Consider the following 22,034-nt stretch of genomic DNA (forward strand, 5'->3'; position numbering starts at 1 on the left):
AGTCTTGTGGTGAGTGAGTGAGAAATAAAACAAAACATTGATTCTTGGCTCTTGATCAGAATAAAGCATGATATTTGGCTAAACATCATCTGAATGTACAGTAAAGAAAGGACCACCAGTCTGTTTGTTTAAGTGTCATTGTTTGTCAAGCAGTTCTAGGCTACTCTGCTTGTGCGTCGACCACGCCTCCAACACGCCCACGCGTTTTCTGATATAGCATGTAAAACATTTGTGTGGTTTGTTGGGGCTACGTGCACATAACGTTATTTTGTCTGACCTTTGTTTTAATGTGCACATTTCTCGCGCGCCAGATGAGGGTACTGATGCGCTGTGAGATGCAAGTTGTAGGCTAATGCATTCCAAGAAGTCGGCCTAAAACAAAAATGATTGGCGTCTGGTCTGTGATCCATAGGATAACATACCGCCGGTAACTCTAGCCATGGCTCACACGACGGTCGTGACATGGATGAACTTCAACCTGGTGCTTGCGCTTTCTCCCTTTTTGGCCCTACATAAACGTTCGGCCACGGATGTTACAATTATGTACGTGCCCTCAGAAGTACCCGTATGTTCCGTATTGTTCTATAAAAAGCATTTTAATCCGATCAGTGGCCATTTCCTCATACAGTTATAATGTATCAGAGTGCAATACACCTCCCAACCGATAGGGTCGCGTAGTTGAAAGCATGAGAAAATACGGAGAAAATGGCCACCAATCGGATTAAAATGCTTTTTGTTTAACAATATGGAAGATATGGATATTTCTGAGGACCAGAACAGAATTGTAACATCCGTGGCCATGGGGTCAGCACTTTATATTTGAAATCTGAACGTTTATGTAGATGTACGGGCCAAAAAGGGAGAAAGTGCAAACACCATTATTAAAGTTCATCCATGACGGTCATGACAGATGACCGTCTTGTGATCCACGGCTAGCGTCTGTATGTGATCCACACAGTATAACATGACTCTTTTTACTTTCAATATGACGCCAAAAAACGCTCGCGCCCCCGCACGAGGCCAGTAGCCTATTATAGGCAGGTTTAGAGGGTTTGATTTGTTTGCTGGTTGGACTTCTTGAGGACTTTAACTTTGAATCTCTGAATGTCCATAGCCTATAATTTTATCGCAGTTCTAAATTGTCGCTTTAACTCCACCACCAACGGAAAGGTTTCATCATCAAAATGACGCACGAAATACACTTTTACGCATCAACAGTAAGTAAGCCTATTTTCTATTCGGTTAAAGATGATCCATGACTGTATGTGTGTGACAAAGTGACAATTAATTCCATTATCAAGAGCAATGATGAAAAAACAACACTTAGCGTCTGTTTAGCTACCATGTAAAATGAATGATTATTGGATAGGATTTTACGTTATCATATGCCATAGGCCTGCTAGCAGTTCAGTCCAACTAATTTAAATAGGACTATAACATTTAAGAAATACCCTGTTTACTCTACCAAAGCAGAGTAAATGTATGTATGGCGACTGCTATGACTATAATGTTTTATCTAGCAGTTGTTAGATTTGGGATATTATATGGTACAGTATAGAATCTATACTGAATCTATAGCAGTGCTAAGCTCACTTGAACAGTGTTGGTTACTCTATCCTTTCATGCTATTTTCACATGTGTATAATGTTATTCAGCACCACTGCACCAGTTGCATTCACTTGATCACTTTTCTTGGAGAAATCAAGTATTCCTTACTAACTATACATTTAGAGTAGAATAGCTATTTATTTATACATTTCCTTGGTATTCTAAATAACACTGCAACAATTAATTGACTATAAGAAGCAGATTTTGGAGTTGTCATGTTGGCTTATAGATCAGGTTGAAATATGCCTATATACTGCAGCATATATATGGACACAGTAATTATTATGAAAATAAACGGAATTCATGATTGTGCAATATCTGACAACTTCCTACTGTACAAAAATATGGTCAGGAACTGAGCAGATCCCCCCCCCTCCCTCTCATGAAATATAGCAGGAAATTGTTGCACAGTGGCTTCAAACCACTGTCTTACAAACACACCCAAATTACTTTTGGTCAAACATTTACTCAGAAACACATAAAACACATTTGGGTTGAGCATGCCAGTGTCCCTATTTCCTGCAACAAAAAAAACACTGCTTATCAGTGTTATTCAGACTTATCAGGAGGGGGATACAAAATAATGTACATTAGCCTCCGGCCTTGTATTGAATTATTAGAGCAGTTTGGAGAGGTTTCAGCAAGAGAGATAGACATGAAAGAAATGATGTAGGAGTAAAAAGAAAAAAGGACACTTTCTCCTATGAAGACAGTCAGACAGGCGGTGCTTGGGCACTGGTTACTGTGTGCACACCTGTCCTCACTGTATCTGTCACTAATTTGTCGGGATGTCTGGTCAGCCATAGTCATAGATACAATACTTAAGGACACATAATGAAATAGTTAAACGTAATGCTTAAGATAAAGATACAGACCAGTTATCTCCTGGGCCCACTCCAGTTCTCTTGTATTCCAAAATGCTCTGTGATAATAACAAGGGAAAGACTCGGAAGAATGTCTGCTGAAATAAAAATATCAGTAATGGATCTGATGCTTTGTGTCCCCCCCCCCCCCCCCCCTTTAATTTTTTGTTGTTGCAGATCCATGTAAGATGAGACCCTGTTGTTCCACTGCATTGCATCCTTTTTTTAAAATGCGATCCACCTCAATAAGAAAGGTTCTTGGAATCAGTTTGGTCAGCGGAGTGCTGCTTATCCTCTACCACTGGTGGCTCCCTGGAGACCACTCAACAGTGGACATTGGAAGAAGAAGACATGGGGGCACCATTGAGAAGTTTCTGGAGAAGACATATAAAGACGCTCTCAGCAGCTATCCTGATATTTTTTATCACATAAAGGACAGCGTGGCAGGGTGTGTTTTGATTATTGTGTGTTTGTGTGTGTGTGTGTGTGTGTGTGTGTGCGTGTGCGCGCGCATGCGCGCGTCAATACACTTGTAGTTGCTTATTTGGGCTTGCTTCCTTTTCCTTTTTTTCTTTTTTTTCCATGTCAAGAACCCCCAGATTCTCATCAGATTTTCAAAACAATCCTGAATTAAAAACAAATTCAAATATCTTTAAAATAATTTCATAAATTAAATCTATGAATTAGAAAAAACAAACAAAACATGTAAGAAGTAGTGAAAATAGTAGATCTGCGACGTGGTGGTGAGCTTGTACATCTGCTATTTTCACTAGTTTGGGTCCGGGGGGAGACATCAAATTTCTCTTTTGTGTCCCGAACTCTTTTGGGTCTCGAGCTAAAAAAGTTTGGGAACCACGTACTGCTATAGAGCCATCAGGTGTAAACACGTCTTATTCAGTCATAATATGAGGAAGTATTTAGCTCAACATCTTGCACTGTGCTCAAACTTGTCTTGTTGTTTTGCATTTCAGTCAGCTGGCACTGAATATGTGCGTATGTGAGTCAGAGAAGGAGACCATTCGTAGTCGTCTACCATACTCCCACCTACTCTTTCCGCGTGTGTGGGCACAGAACCTCCAACTTTCATTCTTGGGCAACAATGAAGACCCGGAGGGGGTGAAAATTCGCAGATCTCAGGAGTACAATGGCTTCAGAAGGAGGTAAGATACAAGAGTTGATGTAATACTAACAATAATTACATGTATTGCACTTTTCAAAACAGCGTTTACATAGTGCTGTACATAAAAACAGTAGGCCTACAGTGAATAAAGTACGGTTAATCGAGTCAGTTAAAGGCTGAATTTCTTTTTTTTTTCCTTCCCTGTTTTCTTGCCTTTATTGATGGTTCACAGTCGTTGAGAGACAGGAAACGGGGAGAGTGAGTCGGGGAGTAAAAGTACAAAAGTATATCACCAGCCATCAAAATGTATGATATACAAGCTCACAAGGCATCGCTTTGTGACACGTTGTGAGCTTGTAGATCTACTATTTTCAAATAGCCGAAGTATATATAGGGCTGAAGTGGTTAAAGGTAGGGTAAGTGATTTGCTATTATTCAAATAATTGCAAAATGGGTCTATGTTCTGATAGTACTCGTTACTATAGGGTGTCCTGTCCATATAAGGCATTGGTTCTCAAAGTGGGGTCCTTGAGGGAGTTCCAGGGGGTCCCCAGCTAAATGATAGATTAGGCACCAAATGGACCCTAATGGGTCTGTAACTCTGAGAGTGTACATTTGTACACTCTCAGAGTTAAATTGACATAGATTTTACAATAGAAATTGCGGTCCAAGTGATAGAAATGCCATTAAATGGGGTTCTGTAGCCCTAAAGCATGTCAAACTGGGGGTCCTTGAAATTAAAATGGTTGAGAATCACTGCTAGAGCCGTAAAAAAAATCTTCTCTTATAGGGGTCCTTGGCATATCTTTTGAAATGGGGGTCCGCGGGCTAATAAGTGTCAATTTGGGGGTCCTTGACATGAAAAAGTTTCAGAACCACTGATATAAGGAGTCTCCAATGTCTCTCCAGCTCTTTATTAAGCAGAACATGCATTTTCAGTGCTCTCTCCTGATTGGCTTAAAATGTGTCACCTACCTGAAAATGTACTATATTCTGTTTACTAAAGAGCTGGAGAGACCCCTGTGACCATACAAATGCTCCGTAGCAATGATTACTATCAGAATATAGTACTTTAACCTTTATAACAAAAAACAAAAAAATCAAAAGAAATAATCACTTACCATACCTTTAATGTACTGTATGTTTTGTAATATTAAATCATTAAATCTAGAAAGTAATTAACTTAAGTTTTCAAATAATTGTAGTGGATTAAGTACCATATTTTCCTCTGAGATGTAGTGGAGTAGAAGTAAAAGTATTGAAAATTGGAAATACTCAAGTAAAAGTAAAAAATACCATTTGTACTTAAGTACACTACTTGAGTAAATGTACTTCATTACTTTCCACCACTGATGTTACAGTTATATTAATCAAGACTCGATGAGATGAATGCATGAAGAACCTTTTGCAGATCGGTGGATGACATGAATGATTTAATTCAGGATATATTACATAGCTGATAAAAACGGGATTGGACAACTTTTGTCGCATGGAGGTCAAGTTTAAAATCTGAATTAAAAAAACCCCTGATATTTCTGGGTGGGGATGTCAGGCCGATGTCAAGTCGATGCTAACCGTAGGGACCAAAGCCTACTCAATCATGATTGGTCAATACGGACAGAAACCAGAACACAAAAACCTGCATTCATCTGCATATCTGTTTATAGAGATTACAGGAAATCTTTTATTTTAATTAGCTGCAGTGTGCAGTAAGATGTTTATTTCCTAGCGATGCGGTAGGACAGAATAAATGTTCTGCCCAATGTGGTTTTGTGTGTATAGAACCTACACTCCATCAGACATGCTTATTGTTGCTGAGGCCAACAGTCCTCTTCAGTACCCCACCCAGGGGGTGGAGGTACGCCCCCTCAAAACCATCATTATTCCAGGTACGTTTACATGGAAAATAATGCACTGTAATTGTTGACATAAAATATAAACACAAGTTAAATGTGAAAGTAAAAAAAAATAAAGTGAATGCAAGTTTAATATCACAATCTAAACATCATCAGTGGTTGAAGATGTGAGAATACTAATTAATATTTTTTTGTTGCTGTCAACTCGACTGCACCAGGGGTAGTCTTAATCTTTGATCAGTTATAGATGGTTACAGTAGATAGACGGATAGATGGACCTTTTATTGATCTCGCGGGGGAGAGTCAGTCACCAGAAGCAGCACAGCGGTTAAGGTACAGATACAGAGTGAGAGAAGTACTCAGTGTTGCATTGCTGAATTGGAATGTGGTTGCACTCTATTTTAATGACGTGACGTGCACGTTGCTTAACACCTACACTACATGTCACACAATGGACAATTGATATGTTCAAAAAGGTTGTTGCACTGCGTGTTAGGCCGTCCCATGAGCAATGCAACCCTGGAAGTACTGTGAGATACAGCAAGGGCAGTGATACACTAGCCTACGGTACGCAGAACAAAAAACTCAGTCACTGTGTTGTTACAGTATCCCACCCGATGCAAAAACATAAGCAAACAGAATACAAACAGTATAGACTAATCCACAGAGCGCAATCATAACTGTGGTGTCATACTCCTGTTGCGGTGTGGAAACTGCTTGCTTTACCTGCTATTTTACTAACTAAATGCTCTGGCAGATAAAAAGTGTCACTGACGTGCATCAAGTTAGGCAAGTTAGGAATTAACAGTCACACTTTTGTGGATTACATAAAATTGGTGCAGCCGAATATTTATATTCAGCCGAATATTTATATTTAAAAATGAGTTCCCACGCACACAAATCATGATGACATATAAGAGACAGACAGATATATGACGGATATGTATCCGTATATGTAACACCTCCCGATCTACTATGAACACACACACGCACGCACGCAGTATCCCACCCCAAGCTTAGGCAACTACTTGAGCAAAGTACAAACAATCATAAAACCCTGATATCTTTACGTTCTCATTAGTGTAATGAGTACAATAACCACACCCAACAATACATTTTACTGCTGAGGATTAGAAACACCAGTGTTATTACGACGCAGCCTCAATGCTAGAGTGTCAGAGACAGTGAGAGTCCGGTATTGTACTGGTGCTACTTCAGAGTTATTAGTTTGTTGATCATGTGCCTCGATCCTCATAGCTACCGGCACAAAGGACAGGCCAAGTCTCATAGAGTTCCACCGGCCTCTATCCAGCTGGACACCGTATAAGGCGCAATGAACAAATGTTTATAGATATCTGTCTTTAACGAGCTAAAAGAGTAATAGCATTATCCTGGAAGAGGCTGGACAAACCATGAATTGCACAGTGGTTCAGGGAACTAGCTTCATGTCTACCTCTGAAAAAAGTACATATATTCCTAAGGACAAACAAGATATGTTTCAGGAGGTGTGGGGTTGTTTTATACAATATTTCAAAAATAATAATCGATCAATTTAATGGAAGAACCTGGAGAGGAGTAGTGCTCCTTGTTATTGTCATTTTGTGTAGTCCTTTTGTTGTTGTTATTTTGTGTGATTGTCTTGTAATGTAATGGAAAAAGAGAAAAAAGTACCCCCAATAAACCATTTTAAAGTAGAACAATTACATTTCAAAATGAAATGAAATTTAGTAAGTAAAACCTTTCTTCACATTATCTCTGGAGTCATGTGATCAAGATGTATCAGTCTGATTTTTCTGATTCCATTCCAATTGGCTATGACTAAATCTCAGGGTCTGGGTAGGCAACCCGGCCTGGTGAAGATCTGTGCTCAGAGCAGCACACTTTTCTAGTTCGTTCTACATCCTCCTGTATATATTTGTCTTTGTGCGTCTCATAGTGTTGTTTGACGTTGTGACTCTTTGCATATTAGACAAATAGGCTTGCCCTTGAACTCAGAAATAGCGATCTCTCTTGCGATTTTTCTTGGACAGCAGTTTGAGTCAACTGCAGCGTCTCTTCTTTTTAGTCCTCAGTTTTCAGGTTTATGGTGATAGGCTACTTTACCTACCCGACCACTGTATTCATGCTGTGAATGACGACGTAAGTGTCATTCATTCATGGTGAACTCACTGAACTAGTATGTTAATTGCAAGCAGCGAGGCAACGGCAGGCTATTGTTCTCTTGCAGCCATAGACTTTACACAGGTAAGCTATAGTCAGCGGCGAGGGAGAGAGAGAGCGGTACCGAGCGGCTTGCAACGAGCAGAGAGGGTGGGGGGAGGGTGATGGTGACGGCGGCATAAGAGGAACTATGATTGTATTTCTCTTGTACTAGAGTGAAGGTGCAGGCTTTTCCTCATTAGATAAAGATATGTCTTTCATTTTCTTCAGCTTTTCAGGTATTCATATGAGGAAACATCCATCTTTCTCTTTCTTTCTCTTTTTCAGGTTTGCATCATGTCCTTCATTAATGCTTTTTCTATAGAAGGGGAAGAAAGAGAACAGATGTTTCCTCATTGAGATTTGGAATGAGGAAAAAACCCAGGCTCTATTGGGATTAATGTGTGAATGTGTGACATAAACAATTGATCCAAGACTTACCCCTGACGCAGTAGATCATTCATAAAAAAAGAGAGAGAATTACCTTACTTATTATACTCATGGCAGGCACACTGCATCACTTTTCAAAGTCGTTGTAAATTGGGTGTCTTGAAACATTGTGGTTTCAACTTTCCACACTTCATTCCTTATCAGTGAACTTCACCAGAGCGCATCTCAGACAAGTCTGTCGGGTTACGAAAACATGCGAAAGAACATTTGACACTGAAAATTACACAATACCACGTGTGAGAGCACTGTCTGTCTGTCCATCCATGTGTAAAATAGCATACTGCACATTACTGTACAGATTCCAACTAGTGTTATATAAGTTGACAGCATAAAATGTATCAAATTACATCCTACACGTTACTGTACAAATCAGGCACAGCAGAATTGGGGTTCAAAGTGGTAGGCCCACGATTTCTGTTGTTGTAATCACCAAATGTTTAATTTGTTTCTTTTTCTTTCTTTTTTTAAACAAATATATCAATGTTATTTGTGCTATGATTACAGCTCTTTTATCCCAGTTAATATATAATTTGTCCCTCTGCATTTGTGGCTCTAGGATAATAATTTGTGCAATTTATGACAATTAATCATAAACCAAGTCAACCCACTTATATATAGTACAGCATTAGAATTTCATGAAGGTTCAGGTCATTTGTGATGCCAGCCTTGCCAGGCTGTCTCTCCTAAACGAGGCTGCATGGTGGCCTCGGCGACGCAAAACTGCAGGGTATGGACACGTGTCCAGGAGAGCTCACTGCATTGATCTAGTCATTTCTTCATATTTAAAAAGTATTCCAACCGTGACAAACATATTGGTGTGATTAATGTAGGCTACACGGGTGACAAAGGTTATTATCCCCTCAAAGGATGCCCGGTTACCCCACTGGCAAAACCTGCTACAGAGCGGGTGCACAGGTTCCACCATGGCCAAATATGCACACCCATGGTGGAGAATAGTGTCGATCAGAGGCGAATGCCGATTTGGCCCCGGTCCGGGGCTTTGTTCAGTGAGCTCCAAAAATGTCAGTGAGAGGTTAATCAGCACTGAAATCATGTAGTGTGAACTTTGTTTTATCTGATTTGTGTGTGTGTGTGTGTGTGTGTGTGTGTGTGTGTGTGTGTGTGTGTGTGTGTGTGTGTGTGTGTGTGTGTGTGTGTGTGTGTGTGTGTGTGTGTGTGTGTGTGTGTGTGTGTGTGTGTGTGTGTGTGTGTGTGTGTGTGTGTGTGTGTTTTTAAGTTTAATGACATTTCAACTTGTCACACATGCCGGAGGACAATGGACTTTTTCCACAGCCGACATTTTGACATTACATAGAAGGGTAAACATAAATGAAGCCAATGACATTAGTTTGGAGTTTGTTTTTTATTTAGGTGTTTTGTGTGCCAGCATGACATTGTAACTGTGCTTGTCTACACTTGTCTCATGTTGATACACAGTGGCACTTAAATGAAAGAGAGCTTGAATTAATCTTGCCTTCAAACATCTCTATTTACAACACTTCCTACAGTACGTGCTTACAGCACCTTACTTTGTTCTTTGAAAGATATAGCAATCAGGTCAAATGTGTTTCTTAATGTGTTGCAATCCAATGTAGTTATTAATTAGTCACAAGATCTTGTTAATACTTTTCATTGGTTCATTACTTATAAAACCCACACACACTCTTAGACACTTTCATTATCACTTTCAAAGTGTTTCAAAACTAGTAGATCTGAAAGCTCACAACGTGTCACATCGCGGCACGTTGTGAGCTTGTAGTTTGGCTATTTTTGCTACTTTTGTAGGTAGTAGGGCATTCATTTACGGGAAAAAAAACACATAAAAAGTTGAAATGTGGAGATGCAAGGTTCTGCCTGACAGCCACAATATAATGTGTTGATCTTTCTGTTGGGCACTCTCTAATGATATATGTTTTTTCTTTCTATGTTATATCTTATATAGGTTTGGGTCTCAAAGAAAACCCAAGATCTAGACACATGGTAAAGTCTTACATCCAGCCCTGTATTCTTTTGTGTACTTTGTGTTAGCCATGCTATTACTTTAACATTAAGGTCTATTATTTTAAACAGGTGAACTTGACCGCATCGCTGGGTGTATTTGATGTGGCTGCCACAGTGGATGGCGTCACCGTCATCGGGGCCGGAGAAAAGGGTATGGTGATATCGAGTCCCCTTCTCCCTAGTCTGAACAGGCAGCTGCAGTTTGTCACCTACACCAACACGCTGTTCCACCCTAAGACATCAGACTCAGGTATGGGTATGACCAGCTGTTTCACTTTCTTTCTTTTTTTTGGGGGGGGGGGGCTTTTATGCCTTTATTGACAGGAGAGAGAGAGATGGGGAATGACATGCAGCAGAGGCCGTCAGGATCGGGACTCGAACCCGCGACACGCTGGCAGGCTTCACTGAGCTACGCCAGTGGTCCAGGCCAGCTGTTTCCCCTTTTGAAATGAAATGAAAATATTTCCTTTTTTAGTGGAAAGAGGGATATCGTCGCTGTCGGGCAGAAACCTCCATTTTTAAACTTTTTGTGTTTTTCGTAAATTAACGCCCTATTCAATCATATTACAGCGTCACACAAAAGCATAAAAAGTAGCAGATCCACAAGTTCGAAACATGTTTGGACACATGAGAGTTTTGGACTTATGTGGTTTCCACCCGACAGAGACGATATACAAAATGTGTTAACATTTTTGGAAAAAACTGGGTGCCTGATTGTGTTGGAGTATTGTGCAAGCAGTAACCAATATATTAACCCTTTAAGACCGGGAACGCATCTGTGTCATTTTAGATTTCTTTGGCTATTCAAAAATAGCAGATATACAAGCTCATAGTGCGCCACCGAGTGCCATATCAGCCTGTTATTGCTCCTTCTCGTGTGGCTGAACGCCACTTGTCCCTCTAAGAAGTCAGTCGCCGACCACACAGGACCGCGAAACTAGGAGCTTGTAGATCTGCTATTTTTTGCAAATCTTGACATTTTTTGCAAATCTTTGAATGTATATATTTTTTAAGCCAACATTTGTAACTCAAATCTTTGCTTCTGGGGGGTCCCTGGAACAAAACATTTTGAAACACTACAGACACATGTAGAAAGATATGCTTTATACATCTACAGTTATATGTAGATGCAAACACAATATATGCGCACACACACACACACACACACACACACACACACACACACTCACAAAAAGTGCACTCCCCCCACCAACATACACTATACCCACCCTAATGTTTATGTTCATGAAATGAGACCTGTTTAACCTGTCTGGTAATAGTGGGGTTCCGTGTCAATGTAATTTTTTATTTTCATTTACAATTCATGTAAAAGTTTCATTTTCACTACTAATTTGAAGGTAAGGGTCTATAGAACAATTTTGGTCGAAGATTTTTTCACCCAGATAAGAAATTGGCCTCTAGGGGGCGTCGGCAGTTGCCAGCCCTAGCAAAATATGTTAACTGTTGTAACTTTTGATTGGATTATCCGATCTGAACATATGAGATATGTATGGATACAGGATCAGGTGTAGCATTTGGTACTTCAAGCATATTACCCATAGAATCAATTTCATTTTCCAGTATTGGCTTATATTGACAAAAATAGTAGGGGACCGAGTATGGGTAATTTGTTGTTTTAATTTCAAATTGATGTGACAGTTTCGTTTTCACTACTAAAATGAAGTTAAGGGTCTTTAGAACATTTCTGGTTCAAGTGTCAAGCACTCAGTTAAAGAAAATGGCCTCTAGGGGGTGTCAGCGGTTCCCAACCCCACACCAGCCATAGAAAAATATGGGAACTGTTATAACTTTTGATTGGATTATCCAATATGAACATAATGAGGTATCTATGGATTTAGGATCAGGAGTAGCAACTGGTACTTCACACATATTGCCCAAAGAAGCAATATTTCTTCTGATATCTGCACATTTCCACAAGAATAGTCAGAAGAGGTCTATGCGCTAACGTATGTGTCGGAATAGCATTCATTTCCATTTTTGTCTCCACTAGCCATCTACTTGAATAACTAACATTACAGTGTCTTGCTATGTAAATAGTTAGTTATTATCATTATTATTAGTATTACTTTCCATTTTAAGATAAATAATTCCAGAACAGCATGTTAAATGTCTTTCAATATAGGCAGGATTTCTTTTAATTTATGGCATACATGTTTTTTGGGGTATTAAGTGGTGCTGAATCCAAATCTGCTTTATGCCCAGCTCAAAATCGACCATTTAAAAATGGCGGCCACCACTATGCTGAAATGTATTACGTAAAACATATTTTTGACTACACAAGGCAGAAACTTGATTGAATTTAGCTTTTTAGGTTTTCATATATTAGGAATCCAATCCCATATTCTGATTTGAGCTCAAATGTGAGGAAAGTGTGAAACGTATATTGGGAAATTGTCATTTATAGGGGATATTACAAACAATTTGGAACAAATTAGGCTTAAGGGAAAGGATAATTCCTTTTAACAGGTCGTTCATGAAAGTCCTTGCGGTCTTGTTTCCAATGAGAACCTGTAAGCAATTAGGGGTTAAGAGTCTTGCTCAGGGACAAATTTCATTTCATCGACACATATGCTGACCTGGCCTGGAATCGAACCTGGGGAACCCGTGACAGCTGGAAGTCCAGGGAGTCCTGGGTTGTCCCCGTTCTCCCTTGTACAGTTTTGATAAGCTCCAGATTCGAGGGCTGAGCAGGGCCATTAAGGGTATAGGTTAGATGGGCTCATCAGTGGGGATACAGTGAAGAGGCATGGCCCCTTATGGGCCTGGAGAGGGTGTTGAGATCAGTGCAGAATTGTCAGAACTTACAGTGTCTACTGGGTGTCTAGGAATGGGTAGAGGCGTAGTGTAGCAGGGATAGTGTTTACCTTAGCTTGTTGCTTTTTATCTGGAGCTTTTTAACAGCTATAGACGGGTTTCCTGTTAGTAAACATGAGAGGAATATGACCGCGCAGAGGAGGGGGTGCGTTTGGAAATTACGCACCGGAGCACACTCGCCTATTAGTTTGTATTGGCCAGTGCGCTCACTGCCGCTCAGGGCTGTATTTTCGAACGCGCCTTTCACCCGGGCATGCGCAGATTGCGCATTCTGCTCTGTGATGACGTCGCGCGGAAATCCGTCTATACGGGAAAGGTGAACAGTCCATGATGCCCTGTGCTCCATTCTCCTCCATATGATCCTAGTGTAACCAACCTCCAGTCCCACAAGGGGCCATGTCCCTGCTGCTATCGGACAGACAAGCATTGCTTTCTGTATTCACCTGTTACAGCCCATGCAATAATGATAAGTCACTGATGACCTCTGGTAATATTACTTAGAAACAACCAGACTCTCCTGTGAGCCAGTCTGACATAGGGATATCCTTGTCTGCCTGACACCACTGGGGACTGACCTGTATCGCTACCTATGTCTGCCCACGAGCACCTATCTTGGGCATAGGAGGAGCGAGCAGATCCGCATGGAGGTCCACTTGGGATGAGTGTATCCAGTGATCCAGACCGACATAGGGACACCTCTGTCGGTCTTACGCATAGCCATGCACTACATGGAGTTCTTAGAACCACCATCAGGAGCAACCGACTCACATATCACTCTCTCTAACCGGCTATGAGCACTCCTCCTGGGCTCACAAGTGCCCCACTCTACAGCATTATTTCTTTGGCAGCTGTTATGAGATGGGAAAGGGAATCAGCCGATGGAGTGCTTTCTTGGTCCCCCATTACTTTGATCTTCCATGCGCCAAGTGCCCAGGGATCTATCCAGTGACCCCCATACTCCCCTTTACCCACCTGAGGGGCATCCTAGGCTCACTAAACTCATAAACCAGACCCCCTATTACCTCCAAACCCACCACCCACTCCATACCCCCCTCTACCCACCTGAGGGGCTCCATAGCCCTGTTACACTCATCCAGACAGTGGGTTCTGATAGCTTTGCACCAACCTTCACACCCTGGCCCATAATAGGCCATGTCTCTTCACTGTATCCCCACTGAGTAGCCCATCTTCCCTATACACCTGATGGCCCAGCTCAATCCCCAGGTCGGGAGCTTTTCAAATCCATATATTGTAAGTACTTATTGTACAGCAGATATGTCATGGGATAAAGTTGGTTGGAAAACCTATTCACCAATAAATGTCAATTTACCCAATAATAAGCACCTTCCTCACATTTGATCTCTAATCAGAATATGCCATTGTATTCCCCATATGAAAACCCAATAAAGCAAAATGCAATCCAGTTTATACCTGGTTTAGTCAAAAGTATATGTTTTAAATATATTTAAGCATAGTGGTGGCCGTCATCTTTAAATGGTCCATTTTGAGCCATTACCAGCCATTTCTGAGCCATTTCTGAGTTGGGCATATAGCAGATTTGGATCCCTTATTACCCCTAAAACCATGTATGCCATAAATTAACACAATTTGCCTTCAGCGTTAAGATTTTTGGAAATCTGACGTACAGGTAGAATAATTTCGATTGTTGCCATTTTGGAAAATGGGTAAAAAAAACAACATTTCAATCTGGTTTCTTGACACTCAACTAAAATTGCTCTATAGACCCTTATCTTCAAATTAGAAGACAACTTGAAATGAATTTTTTGGGAAAAAAATATTACACAGCAATTGTGGGAAAATTAAGAAATTTATCAAAACATCATAATTCCGATTTTGGCCATTTTGGAAATGGGGCAAAAACATTTTCTTTTTTCAATCTGGTGTATTTATCTTCGAGCCAAATTGTTCTATAGACCATTATCTACAAATTAGAAATGAAAATTTTACTTTAACATGAATTTGAAATGACTTGGCAGGTCTGCTTTGACATGCTTGATACATAAGCATAAGAAACGTAGATAAGAAAAAACAACAGACGAATAGGCCACTCAGGAATAAAAAGGAGCCTTCATTTATTAAAAGGGAACTGCCAACATGTTTTCCGACCTCGGCCCTGATGACAACCTTCTGAGGTCAAAACATGTTGGCAGTTGAAGGCTGTTCCTCCTTTTAACTGCTGAGTGCCCGGATCGTCTGTTGTTGTTTTTTTCTCGCAATAATAATGTGCATTTGCAAATATATATATTTTGGTATATTTTAAAACCTGCATGTGAAACTGTTGTACTGTACAGTATGTGTGTACACTGAATGTATGCATTATATATCATTCTATTTTTTCTCATTATTGATTATTTCATCAACATTTACTGTGAATTCATTCTTAAACCAAGTTAGATTCAATTCATTATCATCATGCTCTGTTTTGTAGTTCAATTTGCAACTGACAGACACCGTTCAGTTTTCACCATTAAAGTCGGACACAGTATCATCCCAAAGCTTTACAACTCTGGATCCAGTGGAGGTATGTGCATTTTCATATCACCATCATACATTTAAATGTTGGTGTTCATTTCACACAAGGTCTTTTGAGGAAGTTTATGGGTTCTGTTTCATTTCAATTTTAGAGTACAACATCAGTGCCTTGGTCACCATTGCCACCAAAACCTTCCTGCGTTATGATAAACTGCAAGAACTCATTGACAGCATACGAGAGTACTACCCCACTGTCACCATAGTGGTAGCAGATGACAATGAACACCCCCAACCCGTCACCGGGCCTCATATTGAACATTACATCATGCCATATGGAAAGGTACAGAAACCTGCTCTGCAGAATCACTTTTGTAACAAGGCACAATTTGAATACATACAGTACTTGTGTATTCATTTGCATGTGTGTGTGTGTGTGTGTGTGTGTGTGTGTGTGTGTGTGTGTGTGTGTGTGTGTAAAAGTGTTTGTGTATGTGTTAACACATTCAAACCGGGAAAGCATCTGTGTCATTTTAGATTAAAAAGAAAAAACACACAGCAAAGGTCGTCCGGATTGCTGCCTTTTCCTGTGTCGACCTGGCAAAACAGTAGCGTGCATTAGCGCAAGATGAGGATAAAGGAAACATTCAGTCTAAATGTCCAGTTTTCTAATTCACAAGTACTACTACTACTTTTGTATTTGAAACTTTACATTTCTCTAAATATTATAAACGTTCAGGACAGCCTAAGTACAAATATCATTTATGAAAAGGCTACTATTAGCTACAGTGAAGTCGGACTGAATAATGACTGAAACGTTTTTTCTTTTTTTTACTCTCTTGGTGTGGGGATTATCTGGCACAGTAGTTGTGAATTAGCAAACTGGACATTTAGACTGAATGTTTCCTTTAGATCTTAATGGGTTTATATTAAAACATCATCCTTCCACATACTGTAGGGCTGGTTTGCAGGGAGGAATCTGGCCGTGTCACAGGTGAGCACCAAGTATGTGCTCTGGGTGGATGATGACTTCTTCTTCACTGCCAGCACCAAGCTGGAGAAGATGGTGGACATTCTGGAGAAGACCACACTAGACCTGGTAAGGAGTGCTGTTAAATATACTTCAGTGCATTTTCCCTTTCACCCTTTTAGTTGAATATGAGTTGGTGCACATTATACACAGCTAGGCTGTTGGACATCCAACAGCCTTGCGAAACATGGTAAACAAAATTACCCTCAAAAGATGATATGCCAGGCTTCCCTATCCCCATTATCTTCCGAATTGGGGGGATCCTGAGCTGTTCCAAGACCAGCATGGAGAGATAATACCCCATTTGGTCCTTGGTCTGCCCTGTGGCCTCCTCCCAGTGCGTGAGTGGTGTGTGGTGCGCGCACATATATTGTGTTTGCATCTGCATATAACTGTAGATGTATACAGCATATCTTTCTACATGTGTCTACTGTCTATAGCACACATGGGCAACATACGGCCCGGCGGCCGGACCTGGCCCTTTGACCATCTCAATCTGGCCCGCCAAGTCAAAGAAGTGAAACAGTGAAACAGTCAACCTTGAGTCCATAGTATTTATAACATAATGCAATGTGTTTTATCAGTGACCTATGGAATGGTGCATATCATATGAGATCATTTAAAAGTTTATAAGGCATTGACGTGGATTGTTTTATGTAAGTAAACATAGTTTTTATTGTAAGGCCAAAGTACACCAGAGTGATACAGTACAGTTGTAAAAAATAGAAATGTTTTAACTGAACAAATTTCAGTTAAAACATTTCATTTTGTAATTGAAAATTATTGTTGTGAAATGTATGGCCCCTTCACTCACTTTATTGAAGTCAGTATGGCCCTCTGGAAATAAAGGCTGCCCACCCCTGGTCTATAGTGTTTCTTTTGCCTTGCCTGTTTTTGAGTGTGTGAGTGTTTTTGAGTGTTCTGCTTCTACAATACTAATGTATTTCCTGTGTTTGTGGTGCCAGGTCGCTGGTGGCGTGAGAGAGGTGACGGGTTATACAGCCACATATCGTCACACCATCTCAGTGGATGAGGGGGGAGAGGAGGGTGACTGTGTACACATTAGGCAAGGCTACCATCACACCATCGAGGGCTTCCCCAACTGTGTGGTGGCCGACGCAGTCATCAACTTTTTCTTGGCGAGGACAGACAAGGTGCGGCAGGTGGGTTTTGACCCCCGCATGGCACGCCGCGGACATTTAGGTGAGTCTGTAATCTGTGAATTATTTGTTATCTGCTGTATCAGGTGTAAGCTATTATCTATACATAGCGATGATGCTATTGACTGCAATGAATCTCAGCTGAGCTGACGGCAAAATGTATAATCAGTGATACTACAAAAATATTCAAGAGAATATTCTTGAGGAGTCGTTTTTATCTTTGCATACTTAGAGCAACTACCGGCAGCTTCCTATGATGAAAGCTATCAGTTGGTCTATACTTAGGATGCTTCTATCCCTGCAGAGTTCTTTATCGATGCATTGGGCTCCCTCCACATTGGTTCCTGCAGTGATGTCGTTGTAAGTCATGCATCGAAGATCCAACTTCCCTGGACTAAAACGGACAATGACAAGGCTTATGAGAAATTCCGCTACACCTTCTCCTCCGATCTTCAGAAACTCAGTGATGAAGTGTACTACTTCAAGAATAGATTCAAGTGCATGTCGGCTAATTGAAACCAGACCCCCTCCTCACCTTTTTCCTTCTGCAGCTTTTTAATTTGTTGATGTACTGTTGTTTGTTGTTTGTTTACAAATGAGCAATCCACCCTTTTAGGTATTGTATTGGATTGAAAAGGGATGAATGTGCTTATGTTTACTGTACTGGCACATGAAATGACATAGCTTATTATGACTCTATAAAAATTCAAGAAGTTTGCCAGTGAACAAGGAGGATGTTTGGAGGACTATGTCTACTGCACCTGTATGTTGACAGGTCATGATCATGTTTTATGGTAAGAAGACCTACGGTATATCTTAAAGACATGTATCCTCTTTTCTATGTGTATCTTACACCTTTTATCTTCCACAATATTTACTCTAAGAGTAAAGGGGTAAATGGTAATAGTTACATGACTTTGAAGCTTGAAAGCTTTTGAATTCCATGCGTGAAATGAAAAGGTATTGGAGGCTAAAGGTCCTTATACACCGGGGCGTTTTTTTCATGCGAATAATATGTTTTTTTTTAAAACCTTATAAAGTCAATGCAAGCTTCCACATCAGTTTCGCGGAGCGAAAAAGCGTCTTTTATTTATTCGGACCGAGTACGAATTTTGCGTATATTCGCATAATCGCCGGTGTGTAATGAACTTAAGAGTCTCACTACAGATCTGTTCCACTATTGATGGTCACTCGGGGACATTCATTTTTCCAGTGGGTCTTCAGAGCTATTAAATGTGTATATTTGGGCATTCCCCTGTGGGTCTTCAGAGCTATTAAATGTGTATATTTGGGCATTCCCCCACCTCAACATGCATATATTTTTTTATTTAGTTACTATGCCAATTCTCTGATTTCCCCACACACCTGTATGCAATCTTGTCACTGCTGACCTCTACTGGTTGATATGTGGACTTGCGTGAGTTCACATACCTCATCTGATACACATTGGAATCACCTGCCGCTGCTTCTCACCTGCCAGTCAGGAGCTGCGGCGCACCAGACGGACGTACAGCAGCACGTACGTGCAGAGGACTACCGTACCCGTCCCTCAAAGTAATACACACCCTCAGGGACGTGCACAGATAGACTCTAGGTGGTGCTAGAGCACCTGCACCTTTGCGCTCTTGACCAGAAGTGCCCTTTTTTTTTTTTTTTCAGTTTACAGCAGGGGTCTTCAACAGGGGGTCCGGGACCCCTAGGGGGTCCTCAGAGTTACTACAGGGGGTCCGCCAAATCTTTATGTGATATGATTTTTCTTTTTACCATAACCACTCGAAACCTAGCATCCCTTTTCTGAGGAGAACGTTAGCCAAAAATAGAAGATCTACAAGCTCACAACGCCTCGCGCTGCGAGGCGTTGTGAGCTTGTAGATCGGCTATTTTTGGCAAAGAGGTATAGGTGTAGAGGGAAAAAAGAGCAGACCAAGTAAACAAAAAAAAGTATAATTTACTTGAGCACCTGCCCCTCAAAATGTCTGGGCACGCCACTGTCAGTGGTGATGATGTGTGAATCAAATGAAGAGTCAGTTGATTCTAGCTGTAAAAAACGGGAACAAAGTGATGTGTGAAACAAGTCAGTTCTCAGGTTGCTCTAGTTTAGTGAAAGGCTGTACAGATCTTTATATTCACCCATCAGTAAGTGTAGCCGCTGTAACATTGTGAAACGGGGATAGACTTCGGCGCTCTGGCTGATACGGACAATAAGCCTAAGTGTGGGGTCATCAAGGACGCACAGAAAAGATGTGTTGAGGACCTTTATTGTTCTTAATAAAGGAAACCATGTTAATTATGCATTTTATTAAAGGTTTACTTAACCTACCTTTAGTTGAAGTTATAATTTCTAATCTATACCGGTGATATGTTGACCACCTTCCACTTAGATCCGGAATGTTTTGACAGTTAAAATGTTTTCTTTGGGGGGTTTTTATGAAGGAATTTAATACATTGTTTTTTATTTTTCCTGAAGAGATAACGAGAGAGAGCATGCATGTGTAGAGACACTTGACCTTGATTGACCCATATCTCTGAAATGGAGTCCCGAGGAGACTAATCTATGCTTCACTATTTAAACTTTGTTTATTGTTTTTTCTACCAAAGCCCAAAGCATTCAAAAGCAAAGGCACATACACAGATACATAAAAGCTTCCTTCAGTATAACCCATAAAATACAAGAGATCAGTAGACACATCGAATTATCACCCCAAAACATGAAGTACAAAATGTAATTAAAAAATCACACCCAGTGTGAAGTGGGCGGTGTCTTGCTAGCTAATCACAATACTGGGCTGATACTGGGCTCACAATGATGGAAGATGTGTTTTTTTAAAGTGTGCGCGCGTATTTATAGGGCTATGCTATGTGTCATGTGTTTCTAGCCAATCACAGTCCTGAATAGAGTCATGGTGGCCAATCACGGTGCAGGGTTAGGGGGGTACACTGGTGGCCAATCACAGCGCGGGGTTGGGGGGGTGCAAATTCCAGACCTCACTTATAGGTTGCATATATAAACAGATAAACACTGACGCCGTTGTATAGATTAGCCTTAAATAATGCAGAGCTTTTCAACTGAACTTGAAGAGCCTCCTACAGTATCTGTGCCTTAACAAGTAAAGCCACATCGGACAACTTAAGTGTCAAGCCTCTTCCTCAACTCCCTCCAGTGGAATTATATTAATCCTTATGCAGAATGTCCCATTTCACAAGTTTAGAAATGGATACAATGGATATGAATCTTTGAAAATAGCCGATCTACAAGCTCACAATGCGTCACATCGCGACCCATTGTGAGCTTGTAGATCGGCTATTTTCAAATGGCCGAAATGTATATAGGGCTGAAATGGTTACTGTATGTTTTGTAATAATAATATCTACAAAGTAACTAACGTTTTCAAATAATTTTAGTGTAGTAAGAGTACAATATTTGCCTTTGAGATGTAGTGGAGTACAGTAAAAGTTCAGAAAATTGGAAATACTCCAGTAAAGTAAAAAATCACACCCAGTGTGAAGTAGGCGGTGTGTGGTCATCACAACATGACTCACTTTAAAAAAAGGATAAATGACTTTTTTTAAAGTCCATACTGCTATTCATAGGGCTGCACATGTGTCATGTGTTTCGCTAGCCAATCACAGTCCTGAATTTGCAAAGTCAGCCAATCACATTACAGTTAGTGGTGATGACACTAGCTGTAATGTGATTGGCTGATATGGAAAAAGTATCGATTTGCATTAACAATGGAAGGGTTAGGGGGTACACAAATTTTTTGGTCGGTGTCCAAAACTCACTTATAGGGGGCGGCTACACCGCCCCAAAAATACCTCAAAATTGGACTGAAGTACAGTACTTGAGTAGATGTCTGCCTCCTTCCACTGGTGAACTTCACCTAAACAACTACTGAGCCAGTACACTCAAAGTCAAGAAAAGCGACTATAATTAAAACAACATGATCATTTCCCTGTGTTTGGTACTTTGGAGACTGAAGGGGAAGTTCTGCAGAAGGACCTTGGTAAGAAAAGTGCTGACTGGCCACTGGATCGTTGTCAGCTGTCCTCAGTGCACAGTCTGTACTGTACACCTTTTGGAGTCCAGTTAACACTGAGGATTTAGTTTGTACATTGACAGTTTGGACCAAATAGCCTGAATCCATTTAAACAACTGCTATAGCTTTGTAGCCGGTATTTAACAATGGAGCTTAGGCATAGAAATTGCCTGGAAAAGGTGTGTTCTGTATGCTTTCTCTAATCGTGTTTCTGTCTGTTTCAGACTTTGTTTTCTTTAGCCAATATCACAATCACAATATCACTTCCAAGAGGAATGAGTAAACTTAAGAAACCGAGGGGCCTATCGCCCGCGAGAGATGCGAGTGCTGTGAAGAAAACTTAAATAAAAGCAGATGTGTATGGTATGGGTTAATCTGAGTTCCC

The 22,034-nt window shown here is 40.6% G+C and overlaps 1 protein-coding gene and 1 long non-coding RNA gene across 3 annotated transcripts; one reads left to right on the top strand and one right to left on the bottom strand.

The window, feature by feature from the left end:
* Positions 1–894: 894 nt before the first annotated feature.
* On the top strand, positions 895–18,768 carry b4galnt1a (beta-1,4-N-acetyl-galactosaminyl transferase 1a). Of its 2 annotated transcripts, XM_084070374.1 has the most exons (11): positions 895–1,217; positions 2,649–2,919; positions 3,443–3,631; positions 5,374–5,480; positions 10,039–10,076; positions 10,167–10,347; positions 15,382–15,474; positions 15,578–15,765; positions 16,381–16,521; positions 17,418–17,655; positions 17,917–18,768. In XM_084070374.1, the coding sequence occupies exons 2-11, from the start codon at positions 2,660–2,662 to the stop codon at positions 18,126–18,128; spliced, it is 1,647 nt and encodes a 548-aa protein (XP_083926500.1). In that variant the 5' UTR covers positions 895–1,217; positions 2,649–2,659; the 3' UTR covers positions 18,129–18,768. The 2 variants fall into 2 exon arrangements, with proteins under 2 accessions (XP_083926500.1, XP_083926501.1); XM_084070375.1 differs by lacking the exons at positions 895–1,217; positions 2,649–2,919; positions 5,374–5,480 and having other exon boundaries at positions 3,473–3,631.
* Positions 18,469–19,403, bottom strand: LOC311054418. Its single transcript, XR_014601722.1, has 2 exons — positions 18,762–19,403; positions 18,469–18,582 (listed from the first exon to the last, which is right to left on the bottom strand). It is a non-coding gene; the product is annotated as an uncharacterized lncRNA (long non-coding RNA).
* Between the last annotated feature and the right edge of the window lie 2,631 nt (positions 19,404–22,034).

The sequence above is a fragment of the Gymnoscopelus microlampas genome (assembly GCF_963454915.1).
Source record: "Gymnoscopelus microlampas genome assembly, chromosome: 10".
NCBI lineage: Eukaryota > Metazoa > Chordata > Actinopteri > Myctophiformes > Myctophidae > Gymnoscopelus > Gymnoscopelus microlampas.